The 14,619-nt window shown below is 32.9% G+C and overlaps 1 protein-coding gene across 1 annotated transcript in view; it reads left to right on the top strand.

Moving 5' to 3' along the window:
- Positions 1 to 8,553: 8,553 nt before the first annotated feature.
- LOC140452550 (nucleolysin TIAR-like) overlaps positions 8,554 to 14,619 on the top strand; it is a 364,201-nt gene continuing 358,135 nt past the window's right edge. Inside the window, exon 1 of the mRNA XM_072546876.1 lies at positions 8,554 to 8,663. Within this exon, the coding sequence (XP_072402977.1) occupies positions 8,576 to 8,663 (88 nt within the window). The 5' untranslated portion in view covers positions 8,554 to 8,575. The remainder of the gene's footprint in view (positions 8,664 to 14,619) is intronic.

The following is a 14,619-nucleotide window of genomic DNA, read 5'->3' as shown; positions in this document are numbered from 1 at the left end:
ATTTTCACTCGCACTTTCTTCTATACTTTTTATATTCTCAGATTCCACAATTTCACATATACCACTTTTTACTTCTTCGGAGTTTTCATTCACACTAAAACATTCCGACTGATGTTGGTTCACTGATTTGGCTTCAACTTCAACAATTCGCAAATTGCATATAACCTCAGGTTTAAATCGTACGTCGTGACTCGATACGATTCTTCTTTCAGATGGAATCCATATCCTAAAACCATCCCTGTCATTCACATAACCAACTAAATAACCATGTATCGCCTTGTCATCAAATTTACTGCGAAGATTCTTGTTAATGTGAACATAACATTCAGTGCCAAATATTCTTAAATGTTTCAAGCTTCCAATTGGCTTTCCATACCACAGTTCATAGGGACTTTTACTTTCAATTGATGACTTTCCTGTGCGATTCAGAATGTACACTGCAGTATTGCATGCTTCTGTCCACAATTGTTTGGACAACTTACATGTGTTTAACATGGAACGTGCGCACTCTACAATGGTGCGGTTTTCCCTTTTAGCAACACCATTCTGCTGAGGTGTATAGGGTGGAGTGATACAATGCTCTATACCTCTCTTCGCAAGAAGTTCAGATACCTTCTTATTGTCAAACTCTCTCCCTCCATCGCATCTCAGTTGCTTTACTACATGACCATTTGTACTAGCTTCATTTAAAAATTGTTCTAAGAAAGTACATACCTCACTTTTATGTTTCATAAAGAAAACTTTCCGAAACTTACTAAAGTCATCTTTAAAACATACGTAATAACGTGCTTTTCCCAGTGATTCTATAGACATGGGCCCATTCACATCTGCATGGATCTGCTCACCAATGACTTGTGGTCGATTGATCCTAGATTTGAATGGCAATCTATGCATTTTTCCAATTGCACATCCATCGCAAAAGCTTTCTTTGCACCCATCAATGTCTATATTTATTTTCTTCAATACCTTCTTTACGTGTTGCTTATACTGATGACCAAATCTTTCATGGTACACTTGCAACATATCTGTTGACTCTGCTAAGTTTACTTGAACGGGATTTGTCGGTTTCATAACACGTATATCAAGTGCATACAGGCCATTTTTGAAGTACCCAGTCATTACAGATTCACAAGTGTTTTTATCATATATATTTACACCTTTTTCATCAAGTACTGTAATAAAACCCCTTTGTGCAGCAGCTTTCACAGAAAACAAATGAGCACTTGCTTCAGGAACATAAAAAACATTCTTAAAGTCAGCACCTTTCCATTTATTATTCAGATGCATTTGAATTTTTACTGTTCCTTGTCCATGGGCCAACATACATACATCTTTCTTACCAAGTGATATACTTTCTGGTTCAGCAAATTCTGTATAAGATGAGAAATATTGCTTATCTGTAGTGATATGATTTGTGGCTCCACTGTCACAATACCATTTTCCAGCTTCAATACAATTGTTAGATGAGGCACTTAAAACAACAGACAAAAAAGCAGTATCATTACTTTTATTCTTACCTAAATTCTCAACTGATTTTTTCAACGGACACTCTTTCGCCCAATGGCCTAATTTCTTGCATTTATGACATGGAAATTTTTCTTTTGCACGATGTACATTTTTCTTTGACTTCATACTTTGGTTCTGATTGTATTTTTCTGTCGGGCTATTGCGTGCAACGAACGCAAAAGATTCTACAGTACTTTGGTCACGTAATTCAATGGTACACAATTTCTCAATCAGTAAATTCAAAGTTTGATTCTTTGATGGTATCGTGTCCCACAAATCTTTGAAATTATCAAAGTCCTTACCCAAAGTTGATAAGATCCGACCATTTAACATTCTTTCGGATAAAACATTTTCATCATGCTTCTGCAGTTTATCATTTAAATCTACAAACAGTTTCTGCAACTTCGCAACATGTGTACTAATATCTTCTTTTTCATCACGTTGGACTCTAAAAAAGGCTTCAATTAACATGTTTAACCGTTGCGTACTGCTACGTTCAAATCTCGCACGCAATTTGTCCCATATTTCACTAGCGTGAGTACACGTCAACACGAGCTCGGCAACAGTTTTTCCTAGCGTACCTGCTAACAAACTTGCCGCTTTCGCATCGTCTTTTAACCATTGCTGATGCTTCTGTATTTCCGCTGAAGTTGAATCTCCACTAACCTCAGGACACTTACACATACCTTTTACAATGTCTTCAAGTGCATACGAACGTAATAACATCGAATGAAGTACGAACCTAACTTGTTCACAGTTCACACGTGGATTGGGCCCAAAACCTGTTATAATTTAAGTTAGGTGAAGTCCTCCTTCTAGTTTGAAGACATCAAGAGACAATGAAATATGTACTTTAGGAAATATGCACCAATAAACGTCTGGCCATCAACAATTATACTTTATTCCTTCTTACATATAGAACAATACAAAACTTGACTGACAGTAGTTTATGACCTATTTATGACATTACTCATTGCACTGTCAACAATATCACTTCATATAGAACAACATCCACTTTTTATGTTGGATATTCTAACACTCACATTCATCTTCTTAGAAACCTGACTTCACAATGGCAAGTACGACCTTGCTGAAACTTCTTCAAAATAATGGTTTTTCTCAAAACATTATTTAACGTGGAGTGAAACTCGGAAAACGACAGAAAGCACATATGGCTCCCGCGGAAATTTCGAAAAAACCTATATTTGCGAACTTTGACCTCTAATAATTTTTTTGCAAGTGTGAGATTGATGAGAAATTTTAACATTTTGTTTACACATTTTACCAATTTTTACATCTATGCCAATTTTTGTAACCTCAATGCTAGTTTAGGGTTAACTTGACCGTGCTAAATACAGTTTTAATGTTTTACCAGTTTTGTAATTGTTGTATAAAGTATATTGACATAATATATTTGCGTAGTTTGGCTAAAGGTTAGAGTAGACTCTAGCGTCAGATCTAAAATATTTAATGAAAGTACATTTCGATAACGGTACTCCAGTTAAATGTTGAATTAGTTAAACAGTTTTATCCCTAGAGTATTTTATATATTTCATAGTTATAATGGATATAAAAGCAAGTGGTTTGAAAGTTTTAATTAAATCTAAAATTATGATTAGCTAACGAAGTTAAAACTCAACGATAATGCAGATGTGCATGGTCTTAAACTTAATTTTTTATAAAACCTGTTTACAATTAAGCTTATTAAGATTTAAAAAAGAAAACCCATATCACGACAGTTAATGCTTAACTATTAACTTAATGGAAATACCTTTTTAAATGATGTTAAATGCAAACAAAAATGATTTTATTACGGGAACAGTGTACTAAAGGTTTGCAGATTTTTCCAAAATATTCTTCCGGAAAATAGGAGTTAGCTTACCACATATCGTTTTTTTTTAGGAAATACAAGACAAAACTATATAGCACTATATTCTGGTTCTTACTATACACTTAAACTAGCTTAACTGGTCTTATCCTTATAAGTCTTCCAATAGCAGCATTGTTGGCAAGGAGCTGAATTATCTCGACATTTCCATAGTTATAAAATCTTCACTTATCAATACTTTGTTAGCAATTTAGTAATACTTTGTTCTAAAATCTATGGATTATATTTATTCTATTATAGTAGCTTTAGTACATCCCCAGAGTTCCAAATTTGTTACAAATGGATAATGTAGACTTTCTCCCAATTATCTAACATATTTTTTTATATCAAATACAAAACTCTTCTCTATTCTGCTTGATGTGTAGTCTCCAGCTCAGCCTCGTGTCTAAGGTGATACCTAGATATTTTGTTGATACCGCATAAGAAACTTCGATCTAACTGGCAAATTTTAAATTTTTATTTTCAAAGGTAATGTGGATCGACTTGGATTCATTTATTCGCAATTTTGTGATCCATGAATGTATTGATTAAGTGGTGTTTACAGCTTGTCAGTCACGTCCTTACTAGTGTTTCCTACTGCTAGATTGGCTGTCATCTTCAAAGGTGGCAATAGTATTTTGTTCTAATATTGAAACATCACACGTATTTATAAGACAGGACCGGGTGTTAGATGCTTTCTGAAGCTTCCTGAAATATATGCCTTTAAGATTTCTAAATACCCTTCAGGCATTCTTCTAAATGTTCCTATCTTCTAGAGATGTTGGCGACCACATTGACCCATCTTATTCTATTCACAGCAGCTCCAAATAGATCAGTTGACTTTAGACCAGTCCACTTCCTAAGATTGGCCAGCCAGGATATACGTCTACGTCCAGGACCTATCTTACCCTCAATCTTGCCTTCCTGAACTTCCACAAGTGCTCCTGATGATGAGTTGAATAACTCGAAACACGTGTAGAGCAATGATGAAGTTCCGACTGAAATGAAATGCAATCTTTTACTTTCATTTAAACGTCTTTCTCTACGTAAAGAGCGAAAAAGATAGTAATTTTCAAAGGTGAATCGTAGATGCATGTTGAAGTAAAAGGACTTCTGGCGTCGTTAAAAGTCTCTAGTAAGAGGCTTTGAATTTGCGGTTCACCTAATTTACTATCAGAGAGAGGTCTCTGGACTTTTTGTTACTTCATATATATTGTTATGATTCATTTTATCCGCCAAAGATAAAATTAAAATTACTAAATAGACCATCTAAATAGATTTTAAAGATATCCTGGAGAGTTGTTATGCTATGTAAAAATTAAAAGTAATATTGGTTTGCTCTTAATATATTTCAAATTATAAAATATAATAATTCAAAATATTTCAACTGATAAAATATGAAAGATATTTCAAAGAAATGAAAGTCCATTATCTTTGGATTACCTGTAGTAAACAAAATTTAAGATATGCATAAATTATTTTCTTTGTAAAATATATTTGAGTGAACGTAGTGAATTGAACAATACGACCGGGTTTTCCAAATGGACTTGTATAGTGAATAAAGACAATAGGGTAGAATTTAGAAATTATATTTCTCCGTTAGTTTTTAAGAATTTGTAGAAACGATTTGTAGAAACGATGTTTATAGTTTTTAGGAAAGTTATAATTGTAGTTAAGGTTGTTGTTTGTTATCTAAATGGGGGTAAATATGACGAACTTTGATTGACAAAGAGTAAAAAAAAAGTGGGAGAGATAGATGAATGAGAGTTTAGCTAGATTTTAGAGGAAAAAAAGATCATCAGTTGTTTTCCAAGGGTACAAGGCGAACAGTCGTGATAGTAAGCATTAGAAGTGAATGTTTGTGAGTTTTCGTGGACTAAGTGTATCCTGACGGAAGCTGATCCAGTAAAATATTGTAAGTCATACTTTCTGCTTATATATTCCAAGAGTCACTGTTCAGGCCGGAACGAGAGATTCAGTTTATCGAGAGGAGAAGAAGTTTATCTTTTGAACGATACGTGTATCTGAAGGAGATCAGTGAAGACGAGAGGCTCGCAATAATTTGTTGTAAGATTTTTGATTACCTAGGGAACTGCTAAGAATAGATAGTGTAGGCGACAAGGAACAAGGATTTGGACAACTCATCAACAGAGAGAAAGTTTTTTTTAACATTCGTCAGTTTTTCTTTATCAATAAAGTTTTTTTTTTAATTGCTTCAGAAAAGATAGAAATATTTATCAGGAGATATAGAACAACAATTTTGATTTGAAATTTTAATTTATATAGTGTATAACATTAAATTTTGAAGGTTCACGTACGTAGAACAAAATTTTGATAATCATTGTATGAGATATTTTTTGTTTAAGATATTTGAGTGTGAATTTTATTTCAATATATAATTTTGTATCATATATGTTTATTATTCCGGTATTCCTCAGACCTTACCTATCATATGTAAAGCATAGATATTGAAGCACGAATATAACCCTGAGATAAAAGAATTAAATAGTGTGATAAAATTATAATTGCATCATTTAAATAAGTTTAATTAATTAATTAATTAGCTAATTAATTGCTTGGCCCACCTCTGACTTTTAATATCACATTAATATATATATATATATATATATATATATATATATATATATATATATATATATATATATATATATATATATATATGGTTTCAGTTGTTTTCCGGGTTTGACTCCGCGTTAAATATTTTTGGTTTTTAGAAAAACCATTGTTTTGACGACGTTTCGGCAAGGTCACACTTGCCATTGTCAAGTCAGATTCTGCTTCGTCTTGATGTTACAGGCGAACTGATTTCTCGGTCGCTGCACGCTGAGTTTAAATATCTTGTTGCGCTTCTTGTCATTGGTCCTGTGCGCAGAGTGGGCGTGGTCTTCTTCGCTATTTTAATTTTTACGTTTTTCTGCAGAATTGTTTTCCACGTATTTGGGAGTCTTTGGGCATCATCTCTGGTGTTTAAATTTTTCGGATGTTTTTCGATCTCTATGGCTTCTCTGATTACACGTTTGGCCTTATTTTCGATGTTGGCTAGCATTGTTGTTCCATTTAAGTCTATTTTATGTCCTGTGTTTATGACATGTTGTGCTAGGGATGAAGTTTTTTCTTTTCTTTCGATGGCGTTTCGATGTTCTTCGCGTCTAACCTGTATCCTTCGATTTGTTTGTCCGATGTACGATTTATCGCAGTCTTCACACGGGATCCTGTATACGCCTTGATTTTCTAATGCAACTTTTGTTTTTGCTGATGGTAATATGGTTGCTATTTTTCTGTCGGTGTTAAAAATAGTTTCTATTTTGTTTTTTCTTAGAACTCTGCTGATTTTGTCTGTCGTACCCTTTATATAGGGCAGGATAGTTTTACCGACTGGTTTTTCTTCTTTTTCTGGATCTTTGCTGTTGTTTCGAGATTTATGTGCTTTTTCAATCATGAACATGGAGAAACCATTTTTTCTTAGACTTGTTTTGACTTTGTGCATTTCTTCATTCTTATGGTCCTCATCTGCCAGTTTCTCAGATCTTGTTATTAAGGTTTTTATTACCGAATTTAATTGTGCAGGATGATGGTGTGAGTCTGCGTGTAAGTACCTGTCAGTATGGGTTGGTTTTCGGTATACTGTATGTCCTATGCTTCCATCTTCTTTCTTAATAACTAACACATCTAGGAATGGAATATATATAATATATAATATGGATAATATATATATATATATATATATATATATATATATATATATATATATATATATATATATATATATATACGTTATGTAATTTACCTTTGAGTCTTATGGTGCAAATTCTGATATCAATTTAAATGTGAGAACGGGTTGTCGCATCTTTTGGTAACTATAAACCCTACTCCTGTTTCACCTTATCTGATTTCGATTCCGGAGTAAAATTTATGTTTATGAATCTGATTTTTACAGTGCCAATATTCCAATAATTTAACTTTCTATTTTCCAAGTTCTTCTGCCAAACTAATCATAGATCCCGCCTTTAAGAGCTTTCGCACATTCTAGGTTTCAAATTGAAACCCAAAAATTCCAAATGCTAAAAATTACCCCTTTTTATTTAAGATTTTAGGTAAGATAAACACCACGATTTGGGGGTTCAAATTTATAACTGTCCAAATCTACAAAATACGTCCACATAAAAATAAAAATTAACCTGTTTCAGCTTTTTTTTTTTTTTTTCTATAAGAACAAAGCTTGGGTGAAAATTTGTACAAAAATTTAAATACTTTTTTAGATGACAGCTATGAAATTTTTAATTTAAAAATTTTTGGTTTAAAATTATTTTATTCCAGAGATAAATTATTTTATTCAAACAAAACGACGTTTCATATATTTGAAAATGCTTTTTATGTTAAAATAAATAAACAAAGATACCGTTATGTCATTTGTAATGCGAATTTTGTTTATAAATATATTTTTTTTTAAATCTCGTTGTAGAACTTTTCAATTAATTAAACACTTCATATACAGGGCATTTCACGCGCATAGCATGTTAATCCTATCTTACTCACTTTATTTAAAGATAAATAACTACAATTTTAATTGAAAATACGTGTATTTTGACGTTACGATTTTCACTTCGGAAATTGTTCACTAAATTTAATATTTTTCTCTAAATGGACCTAAATTAAAAATGCGATTGATGACCATTAAACAAAGTTAATAATAATAATTACATAAGCAAATAGTTTCAAAACAATATTAGTCCTATCTCTCAAAAGAATAGGATTTTTATTTAATGCTTCTCTCGTATATCTTGTTAATAATTTTAAAGCTAATTGAGCTACCTAGCCTCGACACAAATATTCGTTTGCAATCAATCAATTTTATTTCTGTTAGTCTTAGCTATATCATTTGATCTCTTCCAAGTGATATTGAAGGCGTTAGTAATACAATAATAATATTACCAATAAATAAAAAGCAATAGACTTTAAGAAATTTGATCAATTAGATAAACCCACTAAACATTCGTAAAACAGATGAGGTGTTTAATTGGTAGAAGATCGGCAAACGTAGGTCAGTTGTGTGGTGGCTAACTGAAAAGCACACTTGATTAATGTGGTGGTTGTTTACAGGACATGAAAGGAGGATGGGCACCCTCGCCAGGGAACACTGCGTCCGTAAACCCCCCGACACTTCTTGCAGTCCAGCCCTTGATGACCCAAACGAGCACTTCGGTTCCCGTTTCTATACACACTGTTCAGCCCGTAACGACAACTGTCCAGCCGAAGCAGGATACGTCGAGTAAGTTATACCTTATTTTATTTATTATGCGATATTATACAGCAATGAAAACATATTTCCTTAAATTTATGTTCTATATTTTTACTAGATAATATACAGGGTGTTTCAAAAAAAGGTAACCCCGTCTCTAGGGTAGGTAAAAAACTGAAAAATAATTGGGGTTTGCCTTATAAAAAATTTTTGTAACGCCATCCGTTTTCAAGATACAGGGCGTTGAAGAAAAAAAAATTTACGCATTTTTTACGATTTTGCCGAAACTACTGGCAACATTGTAATGAAATTTTATACGAATATGTTTTTAAGCTGATACATCCCATGAATTTGTTTTTATATCTGATTCTCATAGAGGGCGCTAGTTACACGGATCGTACTAACTATTAGTCAATATAACTTTTTTAAGAGTATAATTATTATTCAAAATTTTAAGTAAACTTAAACATCATTTAATTTTACACGAAAAAGGTACTCTTGGTAAAACTCGATACTGTGTACCGTTTTCGGAATATTTTGATTTGAAAATTATGAAGTAATAATAGATGCTGGTATAAAATAGTTACTAATTAAACAAAACTCACAAGAAGAAAATTAAATTAATGACTAAAAACATAAAATAAAATTCAGTTACAGTAAGTGTTCAACATGCCCTCCGTTTTCGCGAATACACAAGTCTATTCTTTTTTCTAAAGATTCCATTAACCTTCTAAACGGTAGGGGATCAGCTATGATGTCATTAAACTGACGTTGAATTCTTTCTTCCAATTCTTGGCGTGAATTTACCTCTGTAGCATAGACTTTTTCCTTAATATACGACCAAACTGCGTAGTCCAAAGGGTTAAAATCGCATGACCGAGGAGGCCAATGAATCGGAGCTTCTATCAAAGTGTGGTGGAGCTCCATCGTGCATAAAAAATAAAGATCTTTGCTCGTTTAGCGTTAAATCTTCTAATATCTCGAATAAGGAATTGTTTAAAAAATCAAGATACATATCACCATTTAAATTTCCAGGTAGAATATGATAACCTATTCATTTGTTACCTAAAGTTGCTGCCCAAACATTAACTTTAAATGAGTGTTGGTAATGTGATACCCATTTGACTCGTGTAAAAACCTTGTCGCGTAAAGGTGGCCTCGTCCGTAAAAAGAATGCATTTTAAAAAATTTAGATTGTGGGCTGTCCTTTGTTGCAATGTTTCACAAAAATCCACTCTAACCGGTAGATTATCTGGCAAGAGCTCTTGCACTTGTCTGTAATGATAAAGATGTAATTGCTGTTCTTTCAGTATCCGCCAAGTACTTGAAGAAGAAGTATTTGTTTGTCTTGCTATATTCCTTACGCTAACTGTGGGATCTTGATCAAGTAAATTTGAAATATTATTTTCCTTATTAATTGTTCTTGTTGTTCTTGGTCTACCAGAATTTATTTTATTTGGTCTCACATTCCCAGTTTCTCGACAACGTCGTTCAACGGCTCTAAATGTTTTTTTACTTGGTAAGTTTCTTTTAGGAAACTTTTCTGCATAACGTGTCACAGCTGCACTAGAACATCCTAAACATTCGCCTAAGGTTAATAACATGTCAGTGTATTCAACATTTGAGTACATTTTGATTTGATTTTACAAATATCAAGGTTTTAAAACTCTAATTATTGTTGATTTATCTTCATAACAATCAATAAATGTCAGATTTCCATGGCACACTTGGAGAAAATAGAGGTATACCTATTAGAACTTTATCATTACTACCAGCATCAATTATTACTTCATAATTTTCAAATCAAAATATTCCGAAAACGGTACACAGTATCGAGTTTTACCAAGAGTACCTTTTTCGTGTAAAATTGAATGATGTTTAAGCAAGTTTACTTGAAATTTTGATTAATAATTATACTGTTAAAAAAGTTATATTGACTAATACTTAGTACGATCCGTGTAACTAGCGCCCTCTATGAGAATCAGATATAAAAAAAAATTCATGGGATGTATCAGCTTCCAAAACATATTCGTATAAAATTTCATTACAATATTGCCAGTAGTTTCAGCAAAATCGTAAAAAATGCGTAATTTCTTCAACGCCCTGTATCTTGAAAACGGATGGCATTACAAAAATTTTTTACTAAGCAAACCCCAATTATTTTTCAGTTTTTTACCTACCCTAGAGACGGGGTTACCTTTTTTTGAAACATCCTGTATAATTATATGTTTATGTATTGTGTATTGTAGGCTCATAGGTTTGTTACACATTTTTCTTCATTAAGTAAGATGAGAGATGCTTGCTCTCATGATAAGAACACTATGATATGAGAGGCTGCGAATAACAATATATTTGAATAAGAGACTGACATACACATAGTTTTAGATCGGTATATAGATTAGTTTTTTTGCAATGCCGTACATTTCGACTAGAACAAGGGTGAGAAATCTAAGGCGCAACTCTTAATTTGAACCCCCATGCTTTGAGTACCGATAAGAATCGGCGGTATAGTTTATATAAAGTTGTTAGTATATATTGTAGTATTGATTTATATGTGATTCATATTGGGTCAAATGACACTTTAAAATGTCCTATGGGCTTGTAGTCTATAATATTTATTAAGGATTTTTTTTTAAATCACTGATTTGAAGGTGTAAACAAAAAGAAACACTTAATAGAACATTTAATAAAAACAAATTCTTTACCGTCGAAACTTCCTTATTAGATCATTTTTTGATTATTTGTTAACTATGCAACATTTTCACTTTGTATTAAAATTTAAGCATGAAATTTAATATTTAAATTATTGAAAGTCTCAATAAAATAATTTTTGTTTAAATAATAACTTTTATGATAATTTAATTATGGCAAACAAAATGATAAGTCGAGACTTCTCGATTTAATATTCACTCGGCAGATAGCTGTAGAAATTATATACTTCAAAAATAATTCCTAAATACTACAATACAAAAAAATATTATATATAAAATATATTTTTTAATGGATTTTTCAAACGGAAGTATAAAATAATTTTTCATAATTCCATAGGAATTTATAGCCACCGACTGATTCATACTCAATAAAATTTATAATCGATTCATGAATAATAAACAATTCCATTGCACTTTAAATATTACAAACTATTGTATAAATATTCTCAGTGATAGCTAGATACCGGACTTTATGAAAACTGCATAATATTGCATATTCTGCATATATTGTTCTTTTTATGCGTATGTACAGAGATTTGGCATATCTTTTGTGTTAACACTTCAATGCCCAAATTTTGAATTTTTTGAGTTTTATATTGGTTGCTAATTTTAGTTCTTTTTTTCTTTTATAAGTTGAAACAGCACTAGTTACTGAGGATGATATATTGGGATAATGCGATATTTTGAAAGATCTCATTACAGAGATGTTGGTAAAAGTTTTTTCAGGTAAGACGTCGAAAAAGATCATAGACATAAGGTTAATTATTGACTTTATGGCCAAGGTGAGTTCGTTTGAGGGAATTTGTCTGGATAGTGCCTGTCTGTGCATTTTTCCGTGTTATGGGAGCGCGTTTTATGACTTGAAATCCGTTCAGGTTAATACTGTACTTCAGTGCTTCCACGAACTTTTGTTTTGAGTTTGAGAAGACTCGAACAAAGTGCATAGGGATATAATTCTAGAGGACAATTATTCTGACGATTTTAGTGTGAGGGAAGTGTTTATTCTACCATGGATTATAATAAAACAAATGGCGCTAACTTCACCTACATCGAAAGATGTCCATTCCAAAGGTGGCTATCTGTTGCTAGCTACATATGGAAATGCAAACTACGTTTATTGTGTACGTAGATACTAATGGTTCTATAATTATATTCTGGCGCCAATTTTTAAATTAATGTAATTCGCCACATTTGGAACAAAACTTTTATTTATTAAAAATAATTATGCGATTTACTGTGTAAATAGCTCAAAAATGGAAAAATTGTAGTTCGCTACATTTGGAACTAAGCCATCGATTTGATCTTCCTCTGCATAGAGCTCTTTTAGTTAGCCAATCCATGTCTCCTTTTCTATGTACTCTGGGTTTATTAGTTCTTTTTACTTCATTCTTCTCCTTCTTCTTCTTTGGCTTTTCCCATTATGACGATTATCATTGCGCCACTGCCTAGTGACGCAGTGATAATCGACGCGGTTTAACCCGGAAGCCTGTTGAGGTCAATATTAATTCTTGTAATACTATTAATCTTCGTCACTGGTAGGCACATCAAGAAGAAGAAGTTTTCTGAGATATATGTACATTCTTGTACTTGCTTTACTAACCGGGACACTCCTTCTTTGGCTCTGGTTGCATTCGAAACATCACTGTAAATCATCAGAACGTCTTTCAGCATAATTTGACCCTTTTTTCTTCACTCTTATTGTGTATATATGTCTATAGTTTTTTTCTGCAAGCTCTTTTGAAAATTTCCTGTCCTCTTCTGTTTAGAGACACGTTCCAAGTACCGATGTGAAGCATATTTCTCACTTTCCATAAATTCGTTGTCCTCTTTCTCACGTTGGTCGTCGTAATAAAATCATTTCTGTTCCGAGGCATAATCCTGTTTCTATGAACTGTATGGGTTGAAAGTCTATCAGTATGGTGCTAATCTGGCTGTAGATCCCCTGTCTGAACAGTTCTGTCGAGCTGCTCCTTCCATCCAACAAGACTGCAGGAAGAGTAGTCACAGATTTTAATTATACAAACACTAATCGGAAATAATTTTTTTTTTGTTTATTTTTTTAATTTAAATTAAAGTGTCTCGGCAACTATGGGCCATTGACACTGGAACAAATTTATTACAATATCTTTATGTTTACATAGATATACAATCTGTTTATATACAAGTTAGGATACATTAACAATATCTTAATATAATTACAAACGAATTAAGGAAACGAATTATGGCACTGTACATGTTTGTAGAACCGAGTAGATCACTTAAATTATTTTGAAAGTTATAGTAGTCTCTTTGAGGTTTGTAGTGGACATATTTTAGTAATATGTGCTGGACTGTTAAGGACTCATTACAATGTTCACAGCGAGGATGGTTTTCAGAAGACATCAGATATCCATGAGTAAGACGAGCGTGACCTATTCTGAGCCTTCTGATAATAATATTGTCTTTTCTGCTCATTTGAGGCATGGTGATGGAGGCAACAGTTGGTTAAATTGTGCGTAGTTTTGTATTTTGCACGTTCTAGTGTGTTTGCCAAGTGCTTAGTACGATGTTCTTGATACTGGCCTTTAGGTCTTGGTGAAGTTGTATGTTTTCCATATTTTCTAAGGAGCAGACCAGTTTTGCTGCATGATTAGCGTTCTCATTTCCACTGATACCAACATGGGATAGTATCCAGATGATAGTTACTGAAACACCATTTTTTGACTGCTGTTGGCAGATACTGTGGATGCACTGTACAAGAATGTATGGAATCTATATTTCTGATGTAGTCAATGGCGGAAAGAGAATCGGTGCATATTGCTAATGATTTCTCATTAGCAATGGGCGAGTCTAATGCCTTGAGTATTCCATACAGTTCGGCTGTGTATACTGCATCTGGGAGAAAACCGATATGACGCTACTGTTGTATTTGAGGTACTGACGGCACAACCGACGGCCTGTTCTTCTTTGGAGGCCTCTGTGCCTGTTTGGTTCAAGCTGATAAGGACAGTAGACAGCTTTTTTGTCCACGGGGGAATTCTGGACGTAGTAAACGGAGTTGTAAGTTTTAGGTCTGTGTCTTTTAGCAAAGTTTTTGAAATTTGTGAGAAAGAATGTGTTCGAGGGTGACTATTATCTAGGACAGGGTGGTGAGTATTAATTAGTTTAATTACTGGGTTTTTTGGATTAACAGAAATTCTAGAGAAGTAAGACAGAAGTAAACGTTGTCGTTTTATAAAAAGTAGAGGTTTGTTTTGAAGATTCGATATAAAGACTTTCAAAAGGACTTAATTTAA

Source organism: Diabrotica undecimpunctata, chromosome 10, assembly GCF_040954645.1.
Source record: "Diabrotica undecimpunctata isolate CICGRU chromosome 10, icDiaUnde3, whole genome shotgun sequence".
NCBI lineage: Eukaryota > Metazoa > Arthropoda > Insecta > Coleoptera > Chrysomelidae > Diabrotica > Diabrotica undecimpunctata.
This window is presented reverse-complemented; position numbering and strand designations above follow the sequence as displayed.